General features: G+C 46.8%; 2 protein-coding genes across 2 annotated transcripts; both read left to right on the top strand.

The window, feature by feature from the left end:
- The first annotated feature begins 5,669 nt into the window (after window positions 1-5,669).
- On the top strand, window positions 5,670-18,268 carry PRDM12 (PR/SET domain 12). Its single transcript, XM_015820338.1, has 5 exons — window positions 5,670-5,943; window positions 11,471-11,661; window positions 14,039-14,194; window positions 16,770-16,881; window positions 17,886-18,268. The coding sequence occupies exons 1-5, from the start codon at window positions 5,670-5,672 to the stop codon at window positions 18,266-18,268; spliced, it is 1,116 nt and encodes a 371-aa protein (XP_015675824.1).
- A 3,324-nt stretch (window positions 18,269-21,592) lies between these two features.
- Window positions 21,593-27,531, top strand: EXOSC2 (exosome component 2). Its single transcript, XM_015820331.1, has 10 exons — window positions 21,593-21,737; window positions 22,067-22,168; window positions 22,601-22,646; window positions 23,004-23,093; window positions 23,445-23,510; window positions 23,857-23,925; window positions 24,526-24,702; window positions 25,316-25,444; window positions 25,705-25,801; window positions 27,502-27,531. The coding sequence occupies exons 1-9, from the start codon at window positions 21,607-21,609 to the stop codon at window positions 25,783-25,785; spliced, it is 891 nt and encodes a 296-aa protein (XP_015675817.1). The 5' UTR covers window positions 21,593-21,606; the 3' UTR covers window positions 25,786-25,801; window positions 27,502-27,531.
- The last annotated feature ends 255 nt before the right edge of the window (window positions 27,532-27,786 follow it).

The raw sequence follows: 27,786 nt of genomic DNA, 5'->3' as shown, positions 1-27,786 counted from the left end.
TGGACCTCGCCAGCAAAAACCAGAATTAGTTGGCGGGGGGGGGGGGGGAAACAAAAGCTGATTTACACTGACGCCCTCTGTTGGCTGCAGTGGGTGCCTGCAAGGCCGCCTGGCACGCTCCCTTTCTGAGTGGGCGAGCCCCCCCCCCAGGTGTGGCATGAGCGTCAACGGAATAGTTTTCTTTGGCAAAGTTGGACCTGGCATTTTAAAACAGAGATAACAGGCTTGCTTTTTCCAGTTTTCATAAGCCATCTTTTCTCTTTTGGTGAGAAAAAATAAATAAATAAAAATCTGGCAGTTTTCAAACATATGACTCCAAATTCCTAATTTAAAGCATCCGAGTTAACTACAGCACCAGGGCTGCTAAACTCCAAAAGACCACTAGGGGACAGCAGAGAGCCACCCCTTTTTGCCTCGTGCTCCGGTGACCTTGGGAGCCCTAAGCCAGCCCAGGGATGAGGAGGAGAAGAGGAAGAGGAGGAGGAGAAAGAAGAAAGGAGGAGAGGAGAAGAGGAAGAAGATAGAGAGGAGGAGAAGAGGAGGAGGAGGAGGAGGAGAAGGAGGAGGAAAGAAGAGGAGAAGAAGGGAGGAAGGAAGAAGGAAAAAAAAGAAGGAGAGGAGGGGGAGGGGGGAGGAGGAAGAGGAGAGATGAGGTAGGAGAGGAGGAGAAGGAAAGAAAAGAGGAAGGAGGAGTCTGGGAAAATAAGTTTTTTATTTACGTAGAGTGCTTCCCTCTTTTGCCTCTATCTTCCTTGATGGTCCAGTTTCCCACACAACTCTCCACCCTGCTTGGTTCAACTACTAGGGCCTGGCAGGTGGGCTTCCCCCAGGTCGGATGAGGCAGTGCCAGAAAAATCTCAGAAGGCTAAAGACAGGAATTCAGATCCCTGTTGTCAGAACCCAACCTGTTTGGTTAGTTGATGATCAGTAGATTGTGCGAATCCAGAATGGAATAGAATGCAGAATAACAGAGGGACCTTGGAGGTCTTCTAGTCCAGCCCTCTTCTCAAGCAGGAGACCTTACACCATTCCGGACAACTGGCCGTCCAGTTTCTTCTTGAAAACCTCCAGTGATGGAGCACCCACAACTTCTGGAGGCAAGGAGTTCCACTGGTTAATAGTTCTCAGGTTTATTATCTCTGAAGAAAACCAAAGTTTCTTCTCTTAGTGTATTCTAGAATTCTGGAGGTTTCCAGAAAAGACTGACAGCTCAGGACTGGTTTAATTCATTCCCTGGCACTTTGGAGACAGGCTAGATGGTCTTTGAGGGTACCTTCCCAGTTCTAGCTCTACAGTCAGCTGGTTCTTGACCACCTTTGGTAGATTGGCCGGCCCCTGGGTCCCCCCCCCTTTTTTTCCTTTCTTTTCTAGGCTGCACGCTTGCTTTTCAAATCCTTCATCCTTCTATTTCTTTTCTTTCTTTTAAAAAGAGAAGAAAACCTTGTTTTAAAATGCCCAGAGTCCTTGAGATGGAGACCCCGGTCGGATAGATTTGGGGTGGAAGAAATCATAGCATGCTGGTGCTTGCAAAAGGCTGGAGGGCTGGGGAAGGGGAGGCCCAGATTTCGCGGGCAACACTTCACCTACTGGTCAGATAGAACCTCCACGTCTCAAGGCAGTCTATCCCTGAATACCGAATACTGGGAACCAAAGGGCGGGTTTCCTGCTATTTTTTTCTTCGATCTAGTCTTACTTTGGCTGCGGAGGTCTTCGGGATCCCGAGGCACCTCCGGAATCAGTTTATTTGCGAGTGAATGGATGGCGCCCTATCCTTTAGTCCCGCCGCCTTTCTTTCCCTCCATCGCGGAAAGGTTTGCCTTGAAACGGACCCAGTCCTGGCTCGGGATAAATTTCCCCGTGGCTGGCAGTCCCGTCTTTACGCACGCTCGATTCCGGAAAGCGCAAAGGCGAATTATTAGTTTTGGCTGGAAATGTAACACCCCGATTTTCTGGGCAATCTATAGCCACAGAAGCGTCTTTTTTTCACAGGCGGTTCTGGTCGGACTAAGAAAAGTCCTAGCCAGCCACCCCAGCCACCCGATAAACAAGAATTTAGGAAATATAAATCGAATATCAGTTTGAAGCCAATTAATTACGAGAGAGAGAGAGAGAGAGAGAGAGAGAGAGAGACGAGATCAGACGTCTGGGGTATATTTATATTAGCGTAACGTGTGAACTCGATGAAACTTGGAAATCTTGATTGGCAGGGGCGCTCTTAGTCGCCCCCCCAAACCACCCGATGTATAGGGGAAAAGACGCCAAGGCAAAGGCGCATTTAGCCGCGTCGAAACTGGGCGAAGCTACCTTTGCTGTCCTAGCTCGTGTGAAAGAATGCCTAAGCGGGAACCCGGGTTGCTGGGCTCTCGGCTCACTTCTTGTAGCCTATTCTTACGCGCGTCGGCTCAGGTCCCCAAAACCCACCCATTTATTTTCACCAAAGCGAAACGAAGCGTTCGCGGGTTCCCCCGAAAACGTGTGAACCCCGCATTAGTCGCAGGACCTCGAGAGGCAAAGGGGTCTTTTGCGGCTTTCACTGCGGGGCGGCTCCCCCTCTCCCCTGGCCCAAGAAACGGAGAAAATGTGTTTAAAAAGTATTCATTTTTTTTCTCTCTTCGAGAATCTTTTTCGGTCTCCTCTCTCAGCTTCGCCTCAATTGGGTCCAGCCGCCGCAACGGAGGTGGCGTTGTCAAATCCGGGGCAACGAAAGGGAGGAGGGTCGCCCCGTTGACTGAAGGGGTGCATTCAAGAGGGAATTGGGGTCGCGCCGACGGAGCCACTTCCCAACCCGGCATTAGGACACCCCATTTGTGCGCGCGCCCCGTTTTATCCCTCATCGGTTGGCAACCTCCGAAAATTAACTTTCACTATAGGGGCTTGCGTTTAATCCAATTCGCGTTGGTGTGTGTGTGTGTGTGTGTGTGTGTGTGTGTGTGTGTGTGTGTGCTCGTGTGTCGTTGTGTTTTTTGGGCATGAACTTCCAATTCCGAATTTAGTTTGCATTGTTCTCGTAACATCCCTTCCTCGCCAGCCCGTTTAAAGATCGGATCCAGAGCTGCCGAAAAGCAGGACCTTTTAAGCTTCGATACAACGGGGTTATTAACCCAGTTAGTCCGAGACCGACTCTGTTCCAGAGAACTTTACATTTTGGACCTAGCATAGTTTTTTTTTGTTTCAGCGCTGGAATTAGTTTTTCCTAGTTTGTGTTTAGGCAAACTGGATTAGACCCATCTCTAGTTTAAACCTGGGATGGTGATGGGGTTGCCAAGTAGGTTTTCCTCCGGAACGAGCCGCGTTCAATTTAGGGGGGGGGGGTCATTTCTGAGTCCGCCTATCAGCCTGTTGTCCATTTTTTGGGGGGGGGTTGCTTTTGAAAATCAACTCTTCTTTTATTCTTTCGCCGGGCTGTCTTTACGCACAGCGGGAAACTCTTTGGAATTTTAAATCCACCTTTCCCGACGTTTGTTGTTTATTTTCTTTCCCTTTTCTCCCTTCTGAATAAAAGCTCTCTGGATGCCAAACGGGTCTGGCAGGTAAGACGCCCACCTCCTCAGAAAGATTTAAATCATGGCGGTGGGCGGCAAGTGTTCTAAGCTTTCAAAGGGAGAAATATATAGATAATAAGAATAAAATCGCTGCAGTTCGCCTCTACTTCTGCCCCCCGTTTTGTACTGGGATTGAACAATTGAAGGCTTTTTTTTTTTGCTATTATTTTGCCCGGAATTAAAGGACTTCCATCCCCCAAAGTCAAGAACCGTTCCTGCAGTTGTGGCTGTCCCCGAACTGAGCAGGCTGTGCGTGTCGAGAAAGAGGGGGGGTGGGAAGACTCCATATCCTTTTATGAAATCTAAACTTATTTTCCGTTTACTCTTCTGTGTCTAATCTTTGCTTCTCGTTATCAGAAGAGGCACAAAGCGCCAAAGGTGAATTTAATTTGATTTTATTTTATTTTTTTTTTAAATTCCAGGGGGGGGGGTTCGTTTTCCCCCACCACCACCTCTCCCTCTCCTCAATTGCCCTTATCATTTCCAGCCCTGTAAATTTGGGGGCGGGCGGGGGGGGTTCCCTCTCAATCCAAGATTCCGAGTTGAAAGGCGCTTTTGCGAACTCACAATCCTTCGGCAGAGGCTGCTCTGAAGAGGGGCGCGCTGGGTCGCTTCTAGAGCGCTTCCCGGAGAAACGCGTCTCTTTTTTTTTCTTTCCCGGGCGCGCCCCGCGTCTTTTGCGCGCGCCCGCAGACCCGCCAGCGGCCCCCCCCCCCGTCTTGTCCGGCGCTGGTTTCCTTGAGTTGCCCCCCTCTTTTTTTGCACAAGGTGGAGAGGGGGGGGTCTGAGTTTGCTCTTTCGGGCGGGGTGGGGACCCCGCCTCTCCTCTCCCGGAGAAAGAGACGCGCCCCTGGAAAACGCACGACCTGTTCCTTCTTGGCAAAGCAAGGGGCGCAGAGGGAGGGGGGGGGACGCACCCGAATGAATATTGCAAAAGATAAATCAAATCGGACACCCGTCGTCCGTCCGTTTCCCCCCCCCCTCCCGCTCTGAAAGCTGTTTTTCAATTCGCCTTAAATCTTCCTCCGACTCAGAACAAAACTTTTGGGAGGACCCGGGAATCGGACCTGTTGGAGTCTCCCAAGCCCGCTGCGCGCCCGCGTGTAGGTGTTGAGGATCGGACAGGGGGAAGCTTCGGTTGCGCGCGGGTTGCGTGGCGGCAGAAGCCGCCGACTTGAACTGGGATGGCTGGGACTAAGCCGGAGACTTTTGCCTCCTGCCTTCCAGGTTAAAATTTCGAATACGGTTTCCCAAAGGCTGGTCAATTTCCGTCCTCCTTTCTCGTCAATTTCACGGCGGGGCGTTTCTAGCCGGCGCGCCCTTGGCTAGCCCGACAGCTCCGCGGGAGCTACCTCGTCTCGGCTAGACTTTGCGCCCCCTAAAACTCAGACGAGGGTGGGGGAACCCCGAGGGACAAATGGGGCACCCCGGTTCCTTTGAAGGCTAAAAGAAATCTCCCCCCCCCCACCAAAAAAAAAAGAGACTTAGGAAGAAGAACCAAAAGGCGCGCCTTGGCTGCCCCGCGGAGGTGAGCGGCTGGGCGTTGGGTCCGCTCCTCTGGGCGAAGCTGCCTCCTCGCCCAGCTTCTCTTCCGCCTGGTGGGTTGACCGCCCCCTCCCCTTTATTTCCTCTGGTCTGCGAAGAACCTTGGAAGAGCAGGTGTCTTTGGGGGTAGCCCAGGCTCCCGCATTGGGTGGGTGGGCTCAGGCCGGCGGAGCCTCGCCTCCTCCCGCCTCTCTCTCTCTCTCCTAGCCGAGCCCCCACCCCTTTCTACCAAAGGGAGGGGGCACCTCCCGCTTCTTCCCTCTCTCTCTCTCTCTCTCTCTCTCTCTGGACTTCAATCTGGAAAAAAACCGGGTCTCTCTCTCTCTCTCTCTCTCTCTCTCTCTCTCTCTCTCTCTCTCTCTCTCGACGTCAGGGGTGGGGAGGGGGGGTTCATTAATAAGCAATTAGAAAGGTCACCCAGGCCCATATATACCAACCCCGCCGTTGCGTCCCTGACTTTGCCATTCGGCCAGGAGCTGGCAATCGGCTGGGGGGCCGCGCCTCCCTCCCTCCAGCTCTCCGAGCCCCAAGGTGTGGGGCTGCCCCTTCGCGCGACCCTCGCCGCTCCCGCCGGCCTCCCGCATGATGGGCTCGGTGCTGCCGGCCGAGGCGCTGGTGCTGAAAGGGGCGCTGAAGCCGCCCAGCCTCTCCCTGGCCGAGGTGATCACGTCGGATATCCTGCACAGCTTCCTCTACGGCCGCTGGAGGAACGTCCTGGGGGAGCAGCTGCTGGAGGAGAAGGGCGCCGGGGGCGGCGGGGCGGCGGCGGCGGCGGCCGGGGGTGGCCTTAGCAGCGGCCACGGGAACCCCAAAACGGCCTTCACGGCGGAGGTCCTGGCTCAGTCCTTCTCCGGGGGTGAGTTTTTCCTCTCTTTTCCAACCTCTGGTGGGGTTTTTTTTTCGGGGGGGGGGAGCCGAGGCGCTAGGAGAGAACGATTTGCACGTGTGAATGCTCTGCTTCTTCCCAGGAACGGGGTGGGGAGGAGGCTGACACGTGTACAGGAGAGCTGCAGGATTCTGGAAGCCCGTGGCTCTCTCCTTCTCTGGCTTTGGAGAGGAAACGCCACGGAGAGTGCTAGGACCCGGGTCGGACACGTGTGCGCGCTTTGCGCAGGTTGGACCCTCCGAAGCCCGACGTCGTGAGAAAGACCCCGGCTAGGGGGTCTTTTGACCCAAGAAGCCAAGCCGCGCAGTTTCTCCTTTGTAGGAGCTTCTTCGACACCCAGCTACTCCGATTTTTACTACAGACCTGGGTCTGAAAGTGCATCCCCGTCTGGAGTTGTCTGTATTTGTTGGTTTCTCTACACGTGTGTGTCTTGTTCCTAGTATGGGTGCCGTGGATGCATCTAGGTGTTTTGGAGGTCCAGGATTTGCCCCAAGCCATGTCCTCTTTTGTGTATGCAAAGTTTAAAAGAAGACACGAATTAAAAAAATTAAATTAAAATCTAAAATTAAAGTTGCCACCACCTTCCCCAAGCCACACCAGCCCCTGTGTTGGGACTATGAAACTGAGTTCACACAACCTTGAAATCCTGAATCCCTCCCCCCCCAACCATCTTAAACACAGACTGTGCAATGCTCCATCAACTACATCATAGTTTAGTTTACATAAAAGCCTAGTTCAGACAACCGCTTGACCCCGAACAATCCATTGGAACCCATTCTAGTGTGAATCCTGCCTTTTCTTTTTTCTCTCTCTCTCTCTCTCTCACCCTCTCGATCCAATCCGGAGCAACTCCTTCTGATCTACAAAATCCTGCCAGCGAAAATATTTTAAAAAAAGAATCATAAATCCCTTCGCCCACCTCTCCTGAACATCCCAAAAAGCTTCATTCTTTAGCTTCCACTTAATGGCTGAAGTTTCACCCTCTCCGGATTATTTTAAACATAGAACCAAAACTTTTTCTCTCTTTTTTCCCACCCTTCAAGATCTCTTTTTCCCCACCCTTCAAAATCTGATTAGCTCAGATTTCGAGGTGCTTTTCTCCAAAGGCTTAAAAAAAAATAAAAAATCAGGATCCTCATAATAATCCTCCTTTTTATGGCTTTTTCCCACTCAAGTTTTCTCTTCCAGTCTCTTCCTGGCTTCATTTAAAAAAAAAAAAAGAAAAAGCCCCAGGCATTTAAAGGCTTATTAGGCGTGTAATAGCAGTTGACTGATAAAAAAAAAGATTTTAAATTCATTTAGTTAACTTGGGCCTGACCTTAAAGGGGTGGGGGGGGGCCCTGTTCCCACTTAAACTGAGAACTTTAAAAGTTGTTGGGACCATTTTCTTTTCTCTAAGGTGTCTCAAGTCCTTACTCTTCATTCATCAAACTCAGGGAGAGCAATTCCCTTCCTTTCCCTGCCTTTGGCATTTGGGATTCCCTGGTCTTTCTCTCCCCCCCCCTGCACCACCCCAAAAAGATTACTGTTCCTTTCTTAATCTACCGTGAAAGCTCCATTCTGTGTCCTTTCAAAAGATGTCAGCCTGCTAATCTCTCCCATTTTGTCGCCAGAAATTCCTGCGCCTTTTAAAACAAGTTTCTTAGGCCATTCAGTTCTCCCCAGTGTTGGCCGACAGCATTCTCTAAAGGCTAATGAATTTAGAATTAGCCATTTTCCTTCTAAGGGCCCTGAATGAATGAGGATCACTTTAAACAGCGTGACAAATTGCTTTATGCAATGCCCTGGCACCATTTAACCTCACACTCTTTCGCTTCTTAAAGATTTTTTTTTTCCCTCCCCTCCCTCTCTCTCAAGTTCTTTCTCGGGCCATCTTACAATACCGGTAGCCTTGTTGCAGTTGTGTTATTTTTAAAGCCTGGTCCTTGTTCCACTTTTCTCAGGGACCAGAGGTGCAAAATGAAGCGGCGTGGAGCTCAGGGGTCCGTGGGGAGCTGGGGAGATCGTTGAGAAAAAAATTAATCTAAGGATGCCACAGGTTACAATCTTGCAGAGGGCGCACAAAGTTGGCGCACGGAGTTGGGCGCTGTCTGGGGCTTCAAATACAGGGTGGGTGGGGATTTTCAGCAAGGGGGGGGAGAGATCCCTCTTAGAAAGCCCACGGAGAGGTAAAAAGGGCCAGCAGTGGAGACAGTGGAGGTGTGCGCAAAAATAAAAAAGAAAAGTTGAACACTGATTTAAAATCCTTTTTTTTTTTTTGAGTTGGATGGATGCCTTTGGAGAAAAGACCCCTTAGAGGCAATGAGGAGGTCTCAAATTTGACATCTGATGATTGACACTCCATGCATCTCAAAAAATGAGGTCCCTTGTGCAAATTTCATCCATTTGACCGCTCTCTTTCTCAGATCTCAGCCACAGCAAATCTGCCTGAGTGTGCCATTTCGGGCTGGGTGTGCGACCCTGGCCATAACTTCATAACAAGTGTGTTCTATATTGTGCATTGCGCCCTTATTTACCCCACAGACGTGCAACACACCTCAAATCATGTGCCATTTGCAAAAGAGGAAGCTGTGGGGTGGGTAATAATTTTAGCAACGAGTCTGCCACAATAGAAAAGATATTCAGCCTATCCTTGAGATTTATACTTGTTTACGCTGTATATAAGTATATTTTTCAGGATGGTTTTAAAAAGAGAAGGGTCCTTTTAGATCCAAGCAAGTCTTGATGTACCCCAGTAATTTGCTTCCAACAGAGGCATAAAATGGACTAGCACCTTGAGTCTGGTGTTCCAGATACCCGAAAATCAGAGGTGAACATTTTAGAAACAAATACTTCGGTCTTTGGGCGAAGGAATAAATTAAATTAATGTTGATAATGGCGGGGTGTGTTTGCAGTTTGCAGTTGTGAGAAAGACAGTGTGTGGATGTGTATGTTTCTATGTGCGATCCTAGTTTTAGAGGAGATAATGGCTGATGGATGGCTTGGAAATTAATTTTTTGATCGATTGAATGGAATTGATTGATTGATTATGTCACTCAGAATTGCCCCGAACTGTGAGATGGGCGGCAAATAAATTTGATAATAAAGTACCAATAGTCTTAGGCACCTTGGGTGCAATTCCAAAACATCTGGAGCACCTCTTGAACCCCATCGGCATTGACAAGTTCACCATCGGTCAATTGCAAAAGGCGGCTTGATCAGCAACGGCTTCCATCCTGCGACAACATTTGTAACCCCATCAAACATCCACATCTGCCTATCCCAGGTGCTCGGGAAGCACTCGGTAGATGGACAAAAATGCCAGATCCGGTCTGAACATCTGGCTGACTGCGCCACCAGCCCTAATTAATAAAAATGTGCCATGAAATCGGTTTTCAATTCCAAGCGTCTAACCGCACCTGATTACCTCAATAGCTTTCTGCATCTGACTTCTAAGAGGCTGGGGTGCTAAATTTCTCCATATTATCTCCATGCCACCTCTGATTGTGCTCAGCTCCAGTTCTTGTTAAGAGTATCTTTAACGTGTCTTGCTCTTTCTCATGTTTGCAAATATTTGTCTGGTTCCCATCTTAACTCTGTTAGCATTTAAAGGAAGGTGGAACTAATTGAACATGGGTGTGTTAGCAACATAGAGGCTACCCAAGTTTGTGACATGCCCATTTTTACGTTGTACATAATGCTAGGGGATTCTCTTATCTATGTTCTTACATCAACAAGGAGTGGATTAATCATATCAAAAAGGACCTGGGCATGTAATATAGAACCTAGGAAATACAAACTCTGGATTGTGCGTATGTCCTTGACAATATCTGTGGAACTGCAGAACATGATTGATCCGAGAATACCTGTGGATGTTTCAATCAGCTGACGGACAGCTAGTTTTTTCTCCTTTCTACACTAGACAATCTCTAAATGAGCTTAGTGGACATTACAAGGGGCATGACCTTGAATTTTCTATAGGAAAATAGAACTGTAAAAAGGGTTGGTGATTGATTGATTGATTGATTGATTGACCCAAGTTGTTCACATCTACAGTTTAACCAAACTGTATGAGAACACCTGATAGAGGCTTTATTGGCAAATTCACACTGACCTATCTCTCTTGACCAGTGAGAAAGACTGGACCTCTTTGTGTGGCTCATTAACACAACTCTCCTGGATGCACAAGCTGTCTGCATTTGGAAGAGGTGTTTTTTTTTAAGGAATCCCTAAATCTAAAAACCAACCCAATTGCATTTCCCAGTTTGTGCCACATTGCCAAGCAGCTTATTCCTTGCCTAATATTTTTCCCCAATTTTTTTTGCAGCCAGTTTTGATGGAGGATTAATTTGTCTAAATCAAATATATTTTCTTATTGTCAGAGGACTTGCGTGCATCACTTAAAATGCTGCCCTGAGCAATTTAGCAACCGGGTTTTCATCGGTGGGTGCCAATGAGGTTGTGGCTTGTTCCGCTTCAGCGTAGCCTCCTGGGGGGCCACACAATTTGGAGATGATGGTTTAGACTGTAGGTCAGAGTGCAAACTGGGATTCCTTCATTAATGCAGGGGCCAAGCCAGTCCAGCTTTGTATGGTGGGCAAATCTAGGTGATGGTGGCAAATCCTGGTTGAAGAAACCAAGGCAAAGTGTGGCGGTTAATCCAGATGAAGGGAGCATTTCTGTGGCGTTAATTGCACTTTTGTGAGTGTTGTGTTTCCATGAGCGTTGTGTGGTTCCTGTTGTGTTTTCTCATTTTTGTAAAACAGGAGACAAAAAAGATGCTTTGGGCTTTTTAGATGGCTTGTGCAAATTCATATTAAATGAATTTCCAAAATAAGGCTCTTGTATCTTATTCGTTTCATTTCTGTCCCAGGCTGATCTTAGGGTCTCCTGCTTGGAGAGCGAGGGGTTGGACTAGATGACCTACAAGGTCCCTTCCAACTCTGTTATTCCGATTCTGAGCGGCTTTCCATCCCTGGGTGATATTTGTACAGGTTTTCTCTGCTTTGGGAGGAGATTAAACTAATCAGGTAGCAATAGGACTTAGACTTAGCTTCACCTTGCTTTGCAGCTCTCTCTCAGGGGTTCAGCCTGTTGCCCCCAAAAATCTGGGTCCTTCTTTTACCGACCTCGGAAGGACGGAAGGCTGAGTCAACCTTGAGCCGGTCAGGATCGAACTGAGAGCAAGAACAATAAGCCAGTGGAAGGGCTTCCCTCCAATGGAGGCTTTTAAGAAGAGACTGGACAGTCCTCTGTTTGAAATGGCGTAGGGTCCCCTGCTTTGGCAGGGTTGGATGGGCTAGAAGACCTCCAGGGTCCCTTCCAATCTTATGATTCTATGTTCTAAGAAGTCATGGGTACTCCATCGCTAGAGATTTTCAAGCAGAGACTGGACAGCCATTTGTCCAGGATGGGATGGGGGTTGAGCAGGGGGTTGGACTAGAAGACCTCCAAGGATACCCTCTGTTATTCTGATGTGGTTAATCTCTCCCTCCCTTGCTGATTCTCTCCTGTGCAGAAGTCCAGAAGCTCTCCAGCCTCGTCCTGCCCTCGGAGGTCATCATCGCCCAGAGCTCCATCCCCGGGGAGGGACTGGGCATCTTCTCCAAAACCTGGATCAAGGCCGGCACCGAGATGGGACCCTTTACAGGCCGGATTATCTCTCCTGAACACGTGGACCTCTGCAAGAACAACAGCCTCATGTGGGAGGTAAAGGCGGGCTCATGGGTTGGGCGACACCCCTCGATTGATCCGTAGTCCTCGACTTAATCTGTTTAGTGACCGTTCAGAGTTACGACAGCGCTGAAAAAAAAGCGAATTAGGACTGTTTTTCGCACTTAGGACCATTGCTGCATCTCTCTGATCACGTGATCAACATTCAGAGGCTTGGCAACTGGCGTGTACTTACGCCTGTTGCATTGTCCCCAAGTCACGTGATCCCCTTTTGCGATCTTCTGACCAGCAAAGTCAATGGGGAAGGTAGATTCAGTTAACAACCGTGTTACTCACTTAACAACTGCAGGGATTCACTTAACAACCGTGGCAAAAGAGGTTGTAAAATGGACACGACCCATTTAGCAACCATATTGATTAGCGAAAGAAAGTTTGGGCTCTGTTGGGATCATAAATCAAGGACTACCTGCATTCACACTCGTCCTGCTCAGGAGAGGGTTGGCTGGCTCCAGTCTCACAACCTTCTAAATCCTGGTTAGTTTTTACTCGGTTAATTTGATGTTTGAGAGGTTGTCAGAATCCAGCCCGTTTATTTGTTTGTAAAATTTATTGGCTGCCCCTCTTGCCACAGAATAATTCTGGGCGGCTTATAATCATGTTGGTTAATTTATGGTGGCTCGTGATTCTGTGCTCCTGCAGAAAACAGGTAAAATCAGTAACAATGTTAGATATTAATAAATATTAATCCTAGGTCCTGAGCCCTTAGGCTAGGAAAAGAGGCTGAATTCAGAAAGCTACGCAGCTAAAAAGAAACCAAGGTTAAAACCGGCCCAGCTTCGCCTGCTCTGTGAATGAAGTTGCTGGTTTTTGTTACCTATCTTGAGAATAAGGAGCTGAATGTGTGTTTTAAGCTGCCATTAGACACATAATGGTGCCTTTCTAATATTTGCTTTATTCAAAACTCCATAAATGAAGGCAAATGACAGCTATTCAACTTGGGAATAAAGGAATCTGCCTATTAAGCTCAAGGTTTTTTTTTTCTTTTTTCCTCCCGCCTCGCACTTCAGTTCATTCCGTATCTATTGGGTGGGAGACACAGGCCTATAAATAACATGCATTTAAATTTGTACGTTGTTGTTGTTGTTTTTTGCAGTTCTTGGCATGCACGCTTTCTGCAAAGCTTTTCCTAACAGGCGCCTCCTTTTGCAGGCAACATTTTTTTTTAAAAAAAGAAAAAAAGCAATTTCTTCCTGAATGCATCCTAATGTGCCGTTCCCCAGAACGGAGGCCTTCTTCCCGTGTGCGGTTTGAATGGGAAAATAAGCCTATTTTCTGGATGTTCCCCATTTGATTGGCAAAGTGTGAAACTGAATACATTCCTTCCCTCTCGTGCTCTTGAGTTCTCCCGAGAAAACCTTTTGCAAAGCCCACTTAGGATACTCCACCACTGACAGCGGATCAGCATCGCTGCAGCAGCTCCGTTCCCAACCCATTTGTGCTCCTGAGACCCTTTTCTTTCCTTTGAAAGTTTTCTGCTTTCTTTATTTCCCTTTGCGAGTTTTCTTCTTCTTCTTTTCTTCCTCTTTGCAAGTTTTCTTCCTTTTTTTTCTCTTTGCGAGTTTTCTTCCTTTTTTTTTCCTCTTTGCAACTTTTCTTTTTCTTTACTTCTCCTTGCAAGCTTTTCTTTCTTTCTTTTTTGCTCCCTGAAAGTTTTTCAATTTCTACAGGAGAGAGATTTCCAAACAAGAAAATACCCTGAGTGGCTCACACAGCAAAGAAAATTAAAAAGGCTTAATGCCCAAGATTTTTGCCTGTTCCTAACCAGGTTAATCAGGATGTGTTTGCATGGACTCTTAGAAGCTCCTGTGAGTTTTTTTTTTAAGGCCCACTGTGGTCTTCGTGAGATGGAGGCAAAGATATTTCCATCTATTTTCTGCAGTTTTTCCACAACCTTATACTGTACACCATCTAGTCATGTCCAATAATTTAATTCTCCTTATAACAATATGACACAGTCGTTCTTAAACTGGGGATAAATCTGGACATATTCTGGGAACGATGCAGCTGTGTGTAATTGCTTACTTGTAAGTCCTGCATCCAGTTTGGGCTGTTTGCGTAAAATGATGGGGTGTAGGATTATTTTATAGGGGGGTAAGGACATTATTTGAAACTGGGATAAGAAGCCATGAGGTCAAACAGTTTAAGAATCACTTAAGACCCCAGTGGGAAGAAACTCTGCGTTATTCCCCATAATTCCTCAGGCTGGCTAGGGAATTCTGGGAGTTGAAGTCCACCTGTCTTAAATTGCCAAGGTAGAGATACAGTGGTTTAATGGCTAGTCAATAAAGGATTAGATATTGAAGATTTCTTTTTTCAAAAAACAGGATTAATCATTGGTTTTTTTTAACCCCAGGTCTTCAATGAAGACGGGACGGTTCGATACTTCATTGATGCGAGCCAGGAAGATCATCGCAGTTGGATGACCTACATCAAATGCGCCCGGAACGAACAGGAACAGAATTTGGAAGTGGTCCAGATTGGAAACAGCATTTTTTACAAAGCCATTGAGGTATGAAACAGGGAAGCCAAAACGAAGAGAAGTTCTTGGCTACCGACTGCGGGGAGATGATTATCTTACCAAGCTGATCTCCGGCAGTATTTTGTTTTATTTCATCTTATTTTCATACATTCATAGAACCACAGAACCATAGATTCATAGAACTAAAATATCACAGTGACAGGAACCACAGATTCATAGAACTGTAGTATGACAGTAAAATAGAATCGTAGAACATGGATTCATAGAACTATAATATCATTGTGTCATAATAATATAGAATCATGTAACTCTAGACTCATCGATTTATAGAACCGTAGAATCATAGAGTCACAGAGCCATAGAACCATAGGGTTGGAAGGGACCTTGAAGGTTCTAGTAGTCCAATCCAGAACCCTCAGACCATCCCAGACAAATGCCTGTCCAATCTTTGCTTGAAACCCTCCAGTGAGGGAGACCTCACATCTCCAGGAGATAGGCTGGACCACTGCTTCTTAGTTGCCACAGCCAGGAAATTCTTCCTTATTTTGACGTTGTATCTCCCTCAAGAGAGCCTCTACGCTGCTCGTTGGTCCTTCTCCTTCAAGCAGGAACTATGGAGAAGAGACTCATAGAATCATCAAAGAAACATAGAATACGGGACTTTGGGGTCTTCTAGACCAATCCAAAATCAGACCAATAGCTGGTTTCAGCCTTTGCTTGACATCCTTCGATGATGGGGACCCCGCAGTTCCAGGAGGGAGCCGGCCATGGCTTCATCCAAGGCCAGGAAATTCTTCCTTATTTCAAGTTTGCATCTTCTGCTCTGCTCATTGCTTCTGATCTCAAGTATGGTCTGTGTATTTACAGAAACCAGTTTCGTTTGGTTTTCCCAAAGAAAAGAAATCTTTTTTAAAAAAATAAAAATTTCTTAGCCCTGTCATCACTTTTAAAGCAGCCTCTTGGGCTGCACCAAAAGAAAAGGCACCCTCTGTCACAAATGTGCGTTTAGCTGAGTTTGGGTTGAAGAAGCGAGCCACATCCAAGTTCGCTTGCTAAGTGACAGTCTGCCGTTTTAAAAAAAAAAAACAGGAACTAAGTTTAAAATGATCTCTGGGTGTCATAATTCCCCTTGGCTTGTTGTGAAGCTAGCTGTTGAGAACTGCACTTTACAGCCTCCGCTGATCGATTTAACAACCTTAATGGCTGTGCAGTTTGAAAAATGCTAAAATTCCAGGCCACGCAAAAGAGCAACGCGCCCGCTAACAGGCGGGCGATGTTTGTGGTGCCTCCTTGCGCATTCTCAAATCTATGTGATTCCGTGCCGCGCATGAACTAAGTACTGTTATTATGGGGTGCTGCATTTCTTTTATGGCTTAGGTTGGGCTTCTTAATGGGAAAAATAACAGTTAAGAATCCCACTTGAACGTCTTTGCAGAAGAAACCCCCCCCCCCCCAAGTATCTCTCTTTTTTTTCCTTCTTCTTCCTTTTCTAGACGATTTCAAATGCTTGTTGGTGGCAATTTGCGGCTTATTTCTCTGGCAACCCACAAAAAGAAAGATAATGACAGTGAGGTGACACTGTCAAAGAGACCAAACATGAAAACATGACAGGGGACAAACAGGTGAAGCTGTCAAGACCTTAAGACATCAGTACAAATCCTCTTTCTTTTTTTTTAAAGAAAGAAAGGAAGAAATCGTTGCCATCTAACTCCTGACAATTACAGTACAGCTATTTGCTTCTAATAGGTGCAAAATCACAGGAAGGATTTCACACCTATCAGAAGGTGCGGCGTCTGTCATTTCACACACAAACCCTCACAAATGTACACCGCGGCTTGCTGCCCGCGGTTCATGTGAACACCTGCATTAAAAATCAATTAAAAGGGGGGAAAAAACAGCACCAAAAGTACTTCTCTACGGCGTGAAAAATTAAATCCCATTTGATGCTCTTTGGATGTTTTTAAACTCATGAAATAAATACTTTCCGCCTTACAGCGAACCGGTTCATTAGAGCTGATTAAACTGATTAAACTGATTTAATTAATTGGCTGGGCCTTGCAGTCCTCATTTTTTAGCCGTAGGCGCCTCCGAAGAGCTGAGTGAGAATCAAGGCAGGGGCTAGTTTTCCAGGTGCCTCCTGGCTGCATTTGGCTAATTTTTAAAGCTATTATTATAATTAAAAGATTAAACGGGAAGGAGGAAGCCCCACGCTGGCTGTGACTTCATCCTGCTTCATTGGGTTGGCTTCCTTAGAGCATCAAAACGGTGTTCACAGGCGGTCCTCGGCATACGGCCACAATTGAGCCCAGCATTTATCTTGCTAAGTGAAACGTTTAAGTGAATTTTGACCCCATTCCTTGCCACACTCGTTAAGCGAAACCACTGCAGTTGTTAAGAGAGTCACACGGTTGTTAACTGAATCTGGCTTCCCCCATTGACTTTGCTTGGCCGAAAGTCATAAAAGGGGGTCAGGTGAACACACACACCCCGGGACGCTGTGACCGTCGTAAATATGAACCAGTTGCCAGGTTTTTGAATTCAGATCACCTGTGATGACATCACAAGAGAACCAACCACACACCTGTTCTGTCTTCTTTCCCTCCAGATGATCCCCCCAGATCAAGAACTGCTGGTCTGGTATGGAAACTCCCACAACACTTTTTTGGGCATCCCTGGAGTGCTGGGCCTTGAAGAGGAGCAGAAGAAGAGCAAACACGGTGAGGAGACCCCTTTGGTGTCGGCAGGATCTTTCTGGCTCACGCCTGGAGGACTCCGGATTGACCCCTTGCTTGACGCCTTCATGGGTGTCCAGGACAAGCCCCCCGGACGTCACAGCTGCCGTGACTTCAGCCCCCCAATAGCCCTGAGGATGTCCCTTGCATCCACCACGTTTCATGCTTTAGCAATAGAGGCAAATTAAAGTCACGGATACGACTGATGCACTCATGGTTGCACTGCAGGGATAACTCAGGTCCTCCACCTTTGCCAACTTCTCCACCATCTTTTTAGATGGCATGGATGGATAGGCAGAGATGAATGACGTGGATGGATAGAGAGATGAAACCGATAGATAGGATGGATGGATGGATGGATGGATAGATAAGATAGATAGATAGATAGATAGATAGATAGATAGATAGATAGATAGATAGATAGATAGATAGATAGAAAGATAGATAGATAGATAGATAGATAGATAGATAGATAGATAGATAGATGATAGATTAGATAGAGATAGATAGATAGATAGATAGAAATGATAGATAGATAAGATAGATAGAGATGATAGATAGATAAGATAGATAGAGATGATAGATAGATAGATAGATAGATAGATAAGATAGATAGATAGATAAGATAGATAGATAGATAGAGATGATAGATAGATAGATAGATAAGATAGATAGATAGATGATAGATAGATAGATAATAGATAGATAGATAGATAGATAGATAGATAGATGATAGATAGATAGATAGATAAGATAGATAGATAGATGATAGATAGATAGATAGATAGATAGATAGATAGATAGATAGATAGATAGATAGATAGATATGAATGACATGGATGGAGAGGGAGGGATGGATAAACATCTCCATTCCTGAAGTTCTCTCGATCTCCTTTGGCTTCTCATGGCATTGCTGTCGGAAAACCCCTCCGTGGAAGGATCCCTCTTACTCCCCTTGTTTGTCTTTCTTCCTCCCCCCCCCACAACAGAGGACTTCCACGTGCCCGATGCCGGGGTCAGCACCATCGGCCGCATGCGCTGCGTCATCTGCCACCGGGGCTTCAACTCCCGCAGCAACCTGCGCTCTCACATGCGCATCCACACGCTGGACAAGCCTTTCATCTGCCGCTTCTGCAACCGGCGCTTCAGCCAGTCCTCCACCCTGCGCAACCACGTCCGGCTCCACACCGGAGAGCGGCCCTACAAGTGCCAGGTCTGCCAGAGCGCCTACTCGCAGCTGGCTGGCCTCCGGGCGCACCAGAAAAGCGCCCGGCACCGTCCCCCCAACGGAGTCCTGCAGCCCCACTCGCCCGCCCTGCCAGTGCCCCATCCCACGGCTCTGGGCCACCACATCCCCACCATGGTGCTGTGAGGGCCGGGGGGGGGGACTCTCCCAGGGCACAGGGGGGGCGGCTTCCTCCAGGGAAAGCCGGTGCTGCACGGTGGGGGGAACGGTCTCCGTGGCCCCCTGGCCTGGTCCCCAGGGGCCTCGGGCTGCCCCCTGTCGGACACACAACCCTGGGTTACTGTACAGCCGTCTGAGCTCTGCTCCAATGAACAGCCGGGGAAGATGTGGATCCCGCCAGCCGGGGTTTTGCTTCTCTCGTGGGGCAGCCAGACGAGGGAAGGGTCCTTGTTTTTTTTTTTTTGGAGGAGACTTTTTAATTCAGCAGGGAAGGATTTGGATCATTTTGGGGTGGGGGGAGGTCTAAGGAAGAAGGTTTTCTGGCCCCCTCCAGTTGGGGAGATGCAGCTGTTGGGGGGAAGCAAGTTGTGGTAGAGATGGGACATCAAAAGAGGGCTGGGGAAGAAGGAATGGCAAATTGTGCTCAGTGGTTTCTCCACTCAGGCTTTCCAGAGGTGAGAAAGAAAGAAAAGAAAGAAAGAAAGAAAGAAAGAAAGAAAGAAAGAAAGAAAGAAAGAAAGAAAGAAAGAAAGAAAGAAAGAAAGAAAGAAAAGATCCCTAAGTCAACAGGATTGCAGTCTAGGGCTTTTGCTTCTTGCCTGGGACTAGAGATCATTTCCCAGAAAGGAACAATTAATTTGGGGGCAAATTCTGGATTTTAGGCAGCCTGTAGTTCTCCCTCCGTTGCTAATTTCCCATTTCAGCCACAAGGTGGCGTCTTTCCCTTCTCCCATCTGCAACACGGGACCACAGGTAGTCCTCACACTTATGACCATTCATATAGTGACTATTCAAAGTTACAATAGCACTGAACAAAGCGACTTAGGAGCCATCCTCACACTTATGACATTGCTGTGTCCCCCCCCGGTCACGTAGTCACAATCCAGGCGCTTCACAACTGGCTCACATTTACAACGGTCGCAGCCTCCCGGGGTTATGCGATGGTGATTTGCGACCTTCCCAGCTGCCTTCTGACAAGAAAAATCGATGCAGGAAGCCGCGTTTGCTTAACGACGTGTAATTCGCTTAACGACCGCATCCCTTAGCGATGGAAATTCCTGTCCCAATTCCCGTCATAAGCCGAGGACCAGCTGCAAATAACATCAGCCTAGTTGGCAGGGGTGTTGTATTCCCATTTCCCCCAAAACACGAAGACCTGCTCTGAAGATTTCCTTCCGTTGTTGGGTCACCGTTCAAAAGGGATTTTTAAACAAATAAATAAAATCCGTTTGCTTTTTTCCAGTCCCCTCCAACTACTCACCAGGCTTAACCCTGCTTAGCTTCGCAGCCCAGGCAAGACGTTGTACTGCATTGATCAGAGGGGAAATCAATTAATAAGCTGGTCTCTTTTAAAAAATAATTTTCACCTGCGGCACAAATTTTTCTGTCTCTCTCCTCCCGCCTGATGTAAGTTTGTCTGGTGGATAGAAAATCGTTGCCACTCACGTTTAAAACTTGGAGGAGAAAAAAAAAGACTTGAAATAAAAACAAAGAAAGGATTTTACTCAGCTTTGTATATTGGGATTGCAGCTTTCTAGGTCTCCCCAGAGGGGGAAAAAATTGTGCAATTTCTCTCTCTTGTCAAATCGAAGTTCTGCAGAGGCTTGGTGCTCACTGCAACCTTTGGCATATAGAAGAAACGGTTTCTTTACCTGATTCCCGTCACCGGACCTAAATGGGAATCAGGAGTGGACATTTTGTAAAATATGCATTTTTAAGAAACACAAAGATCCCCGGCTGCTTCTGAAAATCTCTCCTTCTCTTGAATCGTCATACATATAGTCAATGGACAGTAAACAACGGTCACTTTAACCCTGTACATAAAATCATGTAAAACGCCTATTTACAAAACAAAACAACCCCCCCCCAACATTTTAATATCAATTATATAATAATTGTATGATGTACACAGCTGTAAATACATAAATATATATAAATATAAATATATCTTTGTATCTCTCATGCTCTTGTATTCTAAATAAAGAATAATAATAAAACACGAACAAAATATGACATTGTGGAATGAAAAGCTTTTTATAGGACAGTTAATTTACCACTGCTGTGTTCTGGGAATAAGGGAACTGGTGATTTCAAGTTCCTAGTCCTCGTTATTCCGTTTGCTAGCCTGGGCTGATTTTTCTTTGATTTTTAAGGAAAGCTCACACTCACTTCCAAGATCAGTTTTACAATTTATTGAACGTTTCCCAACCTTAGCGACTTTTAACTCCCAGAATTCCCCAATAGCATGCATAGATTTCAACTCCCAGAATTCCTCAGCCAGTGGACTTCAATTCCCAGAATTCCCCAGCCAGCATGTTCATCATAATGTAGTTTGATGTAGAGCAGGGGTTAGGATTAGGGTTAGTATCCCCATGGTCACGTGATCAAAATTCAGATGTTTGGCAACTGACTCATATTTATGACGGTTGCAGTCTCCCCGGGTCACGTGATCCCCTTTTGCAACCTTTCTGACGGGCAAAGTCCTGACCTGAGAAAATAAAACATACTACTAGTGTTTGCTTTTTAATTTAAAAAGGTAGTTCCCGTTATATCCTCTAAACAGCCACAAGAGGGCGACAGAGCACCATTTTTAAAATAGGCGCAGAGCCGAACAGCAGCCGCCTTCTCAACCCGGCGGGGCTTTGCGAACCCCAAGAGGAACAGTCTAGTGAAAAGTGAATTGAAACTTAGGTTTCCAAGCATCTATGCCAACGCAGGGCATCTCTAGCGAATTGGCGGAAGGGACGAGTCTTGTCGCGGGAACGGCGCTCTGCCCATGCTCAGGGGCGCTTCGAAAGAAGAGGGGAAGCATTGGAAGGGGGAGTGGTCTAATGGATCTTGATTGCAAAGTGAGGAGGGGGCGGGCGCCTGCAGCTTGGACAGCCTTTTGTCTGACATGGCATAGGGTCTCCTGTTTGAGCAGGGGGTTGGACTAGAAGACCTCTAAGGTCCCTTCCGCCTCTGTTATTCTCTTTGCAACAACCCTCTCTGCCGGGGGAGTGCAAAGCGCAGCCTTTGCATTCGCGGGAAATCCCTGTAGAGGGTGATGATGACTTAGATTGGGGGAGGAGGGGGTTCAGCGTGTCCCTGACCCCATCCAAGCTGCCCATGGCGAGAAGAGTGGCTTTTTTTTCTTTTTTCTTTTGCAAAAGAGGAATGCGCCGCGAAGGGAAGCCGGAAGTGTTTCTTCTGCGCTCCCAACCCCCTTCCTCTAGGACCTGCCAGGAATAGACATGGCGGTCGCAGAGGCTGCGCGGGCTGTCTGCGCCTGCGCGGTGATGGCGGCCGGCGCGCCGTTAGCCAAGATGGCGGCGGTGGAATTCAGGCTGCCCGGGGCGAGGAAACGTTTAACGTCCAACCTGCTTCGCAGCAGCGGCGGAGACCGGGATTTGGTGGCCCCCGGGGACACCATCACCACGGACCCGGGATACATGCGGTGAGGGCGGGTGCACGAGGGGGGGGAGGCTCCAATGGAGACCAGGCTGCGCTTTGCACGTGCTCAGGAGCCCCCTTGGGTCTAGCTGTGGCCTGCACGTGCCCTCCCCCCCCCTTCCATGGATGGAAGCCACAAATATCCTCCTTTAATAATCATAAGCCGCTTTTTTTCAATGCCGTTGTCACTAAATGAGCTGTTGTAGGTCGAGGACTGCCTGCAGTCAAGGTGTCTGTTCCAAAACAATGTAGTTTCCCCCCCCCCCATTTCTCATTTTTTCTCAATTTCCCTCCTCACCCCTTTTAATCTTCCTTTTCCTTTTGCTTCGCCAGGGGCCACGGAACCTACCTCGGGGATGAGCAGCTGGTGGCGTCCGTGGCCGGAGTTGTCGAGAGGGTGAACAAACTGGTGTGTGTCAAAGCATTAAAAGCCAGGTGAGAAAAGAATTGGCCTTCGAGATATATATATGATCCTGGGAATCGTAACGCTGTGGAGGATTGGACTTCAACTCCCAGAATTCCCCAGCCAGCATGGCGATGTATGATACATTGATGTATGATACAGGCTGGCTGGGGAATTCTGGGAGCTGAAATCCAGACATCTCAAAAGTTACTGAGTTGAGAAACCCGGGAGCGAAGCCTTTAAATCAGAATTCATCACTCTCAATAGAAGGCTTTGATGCTTCTGCTTGATTATCGTGGATCTGAGCTTTCTGTTGTAGTTCTGACCTCCGATTGAAAAGTAACCCATAATCTCACAGGATCTTTAAAGATGAGCACGTTTATTACGTCCTAAGGTTGCACGTTCTACCTTTAGCTGGGGGATTACTGAATCCGAATAATATTTCTTTTTGATCTTCCTGGCAGGTACAACGGTGAAGTTGGAGACATCGTGGTTGGGAGAATTACAGAGGTAACGTTTTGATTTAAACATGCGCTCCTTCCTCCCTTCCCAGAAATATGCAGAACAGGAAGAATCCTGTAATTTTTTTTCCCCATGGAAGTTCTGAACTTGTATTTTTTTTTTTTTTTAGAAAGCGCCATCTTGAAAATATTTGCTATTGCTTTGGCTTGTCCACTGTGTAGAACAATTAGTTAGGAATGTAAAATATAGGATTAAAACTCCTAAAATGATGTCTGCCAAGGAATGGTGTGGTTTAGGACATGTCCAGGGCCTGCCAAATATTTTCTATTTCAGCTCATTGGCGGGACAGCATTTTGAAGAAGTTTGGGTTTATTTACATATATATCTATCTATAAAATTTGTTAGGTTCAGCAGAAACGATGGAAGGTGGAAACCAATTCTAGATTAGAATCTGTGCTTTTGCTGTCTTCCATGAATCTTCCAGGTGGAGAGTTGGTGAGTGTATCTTCAAACCGTTAGAAATGTTCTTTTCATTGAGAAATGGGTAGATTTATATTTTTTTTTAACTCTGATTATTTGGGATTTATTTTTTACTCTGATTAGAGGTAGTCCTTGACTTCTGAACACAATTGGTCCCCCCAATTTATTTTTTTTTGTTACGTGAAAGTCATGTCACTTTTTTCAGTGCCGTTAAATGGTCATTAAATGAATCGTAAGTTTGAGGAATACTTGCATTCTGTTGCTTTTTTGCATGTACACTGAGAGCTTCTGCACTGCAGACAACTTCCTTGTGTGTCTAATCACACTTGGCCAAATAATTCAATTCCATTTGTTTTTATTCCCCAGAGACGCCGATCTGCAGAGGATGAACTAGCTATGAGAGATTTTCTCCAAGAAGGAGACCTTGTCAGCGTATCCTTTTTGGGAAGTTAAAAGAAAATATCTAAGAATAATTAGCGCTGTCTTGTTCGGACCCCATTGCTGATGGAGCACCATTGCCCATACTCCGGGGATGATGGGATCTGTGTTCCATCCGTCCTGCAGATTGCCATGTTGACTACTGAACCTTTCTAGGGTTGACTTGGGTTAAAACATCAAGCTGGGTATGTGTAGCTTGCTAAAACCCAAGATAACGGAGTGTGAATTCAGACACTCTTATTCCTCTTATTCCTGACTCCGGGTCCTTTTGTATTTATCGGCGGGGTGGAAATGCAGGAGAAATCCACCGTGGTTTTGTTTCCTTAAATGCCCCTGGCAGGCCGAAGTCCAAGCGGTGTTTTCTGACGGGGCAGTCTCGTTGCACACTCGAAGTCTCAAATATGGAAAGGTGAGCTACTTTTAATTTTTCTTAACGCATTGAGAGCGCTCTTCTATCTGTAATGGGGAACAGGAATGACTAAAGTTGGAAGGGACCTTGGAGGTCTTCTAGTCCAACCCCCTGCTCAGGCAGGAAACCCTATACCATTTCAGACATGGTTGTCCCAGTCTCTTAAAAACTTCCAGTGTTGGAGCATTCACAACTTCTGGAGGCGGGTTGTTCCACTGGTTAATTGTTCTAATCAGTGGAATAACTTGCCTCCAGAAGTTGTGAAGTTGGCAGAACTGCGGTCAAGACCACCCAAAAACAAATTCTATTCTTCAGCGATTCTCCGTACAATATGGAATATTTATGAGGTGACAGGATGCTTTGGAAATGTGTGCTGGGTTTTCTTTTTCTTATATCAGAATAAAGTGTTTTTTTTATCAGAATTGGCTTGTACTTCATATCTGGACATAAGAGAGGGGAGAAAGTTATTCAGTTCCACGAAGCTTTTAGGCAAAGCATTGCCTCTTGCTGTGATTGAGGTTCCCCACGAGGTCCATGCTGTATTTTTTCCAACCTGCTGACCGTCACCTTTATTCCTCCTGGCCTCCTTTCTCTTTCCAGCTTGGCCAGGGGGTCCTGGTCCAGGTCTCCCCGTCCCTGGTGAAGCGTCAGAAAACTCACTTCCACGACTTGCCATGCGGGGCCTCCATCATTCTTGGCAACAACGGCTTCATCTGGATTTACCCCACCCCTGAGCAGAAAGAGGACGAGGCTGGGGGCTTTGTGGCGAACCTGGAGGCGAGTTGAAGGCTCGGGGAAACCGTGACGGAAGAGATTTCAAAACATTGGGGGGGCTCGTGGGGAAAGCCCCCAAGCGCTTGGCCTTCTGCAAAGGGGTCAAAACCTGCCTGGGGGGGCCTTGCGTGGAGGGCCCACGCAACCCTGGAGCTGGTTGGCCCAGTGAGATTCCCCCCCTCCCACCTGCATTAACCACTGCTAAGCTCTCCCTCTTGGAAGTCTCTTTTGCAATTTTAGAATGTTTTTATGTTTTTTTAAAAAATGATTAATTTAATTGATTAAATGGTACGCTGCCCAGAGTTCTTCTCTGATTTTGATGAGTGGTTAGGAAGTGTGATAAATAGATAAGAAAGCAAGAAGGAAAGAAGATAGAAGAAGGGAGGGAGGGAGGAAGGAAGGAAGGAAGGAAGGAAGGAAGGAAGGAAGAAAAGAAAGGCGATGGAAAGAAAGAAGGAAGGAAGGAAAGGGAGGGAGGGAGGGAGGGAGGAGCAAGGGCTGGACTTTTTCAGCACCGTCATAACTTTGAACAGTTGCGAAATAAATGGTCATAGGCCAAGGACTACGCATAGGGACCAAGCCCGAAGCTGCTAAGGTTGCGTGTCTGTCTGTCCAGCCGGTGCCTCTGCCTGACCGTGAGGTCATCTCCCGCCTCCGAAATTGTATCATGGCTCTGGTGTCCCAGAAGATGACCTTGTACGACACGAGCATCCTGTACTGCTACGAAGCTTCTCTCTCTCACCAGGTAGTGCCTCTCTTTTCCATTTGGCATCTCTGGTGGACTTGGGCACCAGGTCTTCCCCGGGGTTTGAAGGGTCCTCGAGATTATGCAAGACACGGTTGGGCTTCAGGCCCAACTCCTTGGCAGTATTTGGGGCGGCCTTCGGAAGCCGAGTTTTTCAGCCGTGGCAATTTGCAGACGGGGTGCCCAGAGTGGTGCAGGAGGAACTCAAGTTAGCAAGGGGGCTTCAGACATTTATCTGGATTTCTCCTCCTTTCTTGCAGATCAAAGACCTTCTCAAACCAGAAGTGGTGGAGGAGATTGTGTTGGAGACACGCCAGAGGCTTCTGGAACTGGAAGGATGATGGCAGAGAAGGAGTGGTGAGGAGTGGCCAGGATTCATTCCTTCCTTCCTTCCTTCCTTCCTTCCTTCCTTCCTTCCTTCCTTCCTTCCTTCCTTCCTTCCTTCCTTCCTTCCTTCCTTCCTTCCTTCCTTCTTCTCCCACCTCTCCCTTCCATCTCTATATTTTCTTCCTTGCCTCCCTCACCTTTCTTCCCTCTCTTCTATCTCACTTCCCTCTCTCCCTCCTTTTCTTATCTCCCATTCCTTCCATCTCTTTATCTTCCTTCCATCCATCCATCCATCCCTTCTGATTTTGTTCTCTGTTTTTGGTACAGAACCTTTTAGAAATTCCAGAGCTGAGAGGAAGCAGCAGCAGAAGACCAGTGGTCCCCAACCTCTTTTCCGGCTTGGCGGCCAAGCGTGGGGGGGAGGAGAGGGAAGGGCCATGGCCCGGGCCTTGGGGACTCCTGTTGTAGACCACAAGGAGCTGTGGTCCTTTTGTCGGTCCATCTTCTATCTTTCTGTGAATAACATCAAAAGCTCATATAAGGAAGGAAGAGCAAGGAAGAACTCATATAATTCTCATCTTTCTTTTCCTCAAACAGCATCTCTGTAAATTCTTTTTATTCCTACTTTCTGGAACTTAGCTCCAGTATTTGTCCCCAGCTTGAGAAATTTTTGATTTTGAAGTTTAGTATTGGTTGAAAATCCATAATTGCACAAGGAAGAGATTTCTTTGCTGCAAAACTGTTCATTAGCTGAAAAAAGAACCTGATATTAAAAAAAGGAACCACCCATCTTCAATCCCTGTGTAATTTACATCTCTCCTCTTTAAACTGTCTTAATTTTAAAAAAAATGTTACAAGCTGCCTGAGTAAGTTGGGAGGCTATATAAATTTGTTGAATAAAGAAATAACAATCTTTTAAATTTCTATTTTACATCCTTGGTTCGGGCACTTGAGAGAATAGCCCTCTGTTTTGGGGGCAAAAAAGTGGAATTGCTGCGTTTGCAACTTTGCCTGGGTTGAACTTCTGGGTTGCTGCAAAAAAGAGCTGCGTTTAATTCGGAGTGAAACCAAGTTCTGAATTGTGTCCCCTCGGCTCAGTTCTTTGTACGAGGGAAGGAGAATTCTCAATACATTTTCTCATGTCCCAGGAGTTGTGGAATTTGGTCCAACGAAGTCATCGGATTTTGTAGTAGCTCTCAAAAGTTTCTCCAGGTTTGGGAGATGCCGAGATTCCTGTTTGTAGCGATGTGTGAAAAAAAGATTCAATAAACTTTTGAAGGGGAAAAAAAACAACCAAACCCTCAACCGCCAAAGAGGAATCTGCTAATTTTTTCTGTCGAATTATTCTCAGGAGCAAAATTGGAATGCAAGTAGTTGTCGACTTAAGCCACAACTGGACACGCAATTTCCATCGCTAAGCAAGGTGCTTGTGGGTGCCCGATTTTATGACCCATTTTTGCCATTTTTTTTTAAATCCAGCCTCCCCCCATTGATTTGGCTTGTCGGAAGAAGCTGGCTGGGAAGATCGCGATCACGTAAAATACATGTGAGGTTGCAAGCGCCCAAATTTTGAACACACGACCATGGGGATGCCGTGACGGTCATAAGCCCGAGGACCAGTGTCAGTCACATTTTTTTGGTGCTGCTTCTATATCGGCTCCTGTTGAAGCAATGAATGGTTAAGTTAAATAGGTTTTAAAAATCCGTTTTTGTCCTTTTTATTGTTTCAGAGCGCCAAGTTAGAAATCTAGAGATTCTGAGTTCTAATCCTGCTTTGAACGCAAAGCCCAACTGGGTGAGCTTGGGCCAGCCACTCTCTCTCAGCCCTTTAGGAAGGAGGCAATGGCAAACCCCTTCTGAAATCTTGCCAAGAAAACTGCAGAGATTTATTTTTTCCAAGGTTGTCATCAGAAGTCAACTTGCATGGATCTTGCCTAAGGAAAAATAAAATAAAATCTGTTTTTATTTCCTTGTGGATGAAAATTCCAGGAAAAAAATAAAATTTGTCTTTCGAG

Source organism: Protobothrops mucrosquamatus, unplaced genomic scaffold (genome assembly GCF_001527695.2).
Source record: "Protobothrops mucrosquamatus isolate PMUCROS unplaced genomic scaffold, P.Mucros_1.0 scaffold1122, whole genome shotgun sequence".
Lineage (NCBI taxonomy): Eukaryota > Metazoa > Chordata > Lepidosauria > Squamata > Viperidae > Protobothrops > Protobothrops mucrosquamatus.
This window is presented reverse-complemented; position numbering and strand designations above follow the sequence as displayed.

What these genes read in the sequence shown, in the direction of transcription:
- EXOSC2 (XM_015820331.1), top strand. Translation starts at nt 21,607, where the DNA reads ATGGCGGCGGTGGAATTCAGGCTGCCCGGGGCGAGGAAACGTTTAACG. An exon ending in GTCAAAGCATTAAAAGCCAG is followed by an intron (nt 22,169 to 22,600) that starts GTGAGAAAAGAA and finishes TCTTCCTGGCAG; the next exon opens with GTACAACGGTGAAGTTGGAG. An exon ending in ATCTTCCAGGTGGAGAGTTG is followed by an intron (nt 23,094 to 23,444) that starts GTGAGTGTATCT and finishes TTTATTCCCCAG; the next exon opens with AGACGCCGATCTGCAGAGGA.
- PRDM12 (XM_015820338.1), top strand. Translation starts at nt 5,670, where the DNA reads ATGATGGGCTCGGTGCTGCCGGCCGAGGCGCTGGTGCTGAAAGGGGCG. An exon ending in GGCTCAGTCCTTCTCCGGGG is followed by an intron (nt 5,944 to 11,470) that starts GTGAGTTTTTCC and finishes TCTCCTGTGCAG; the next exon opens with AAGTCCAGAAGCTCTCCAGC. An exon ending in ACAACAGCCTCATGTGGGAG is followed by an intron (nt 11,662 to 14,038) that starts GTAAAGGCGGGC and finishes TTTTAACCCCAG; the next exon opens with GTCTTCAATGAAGACGGGAC.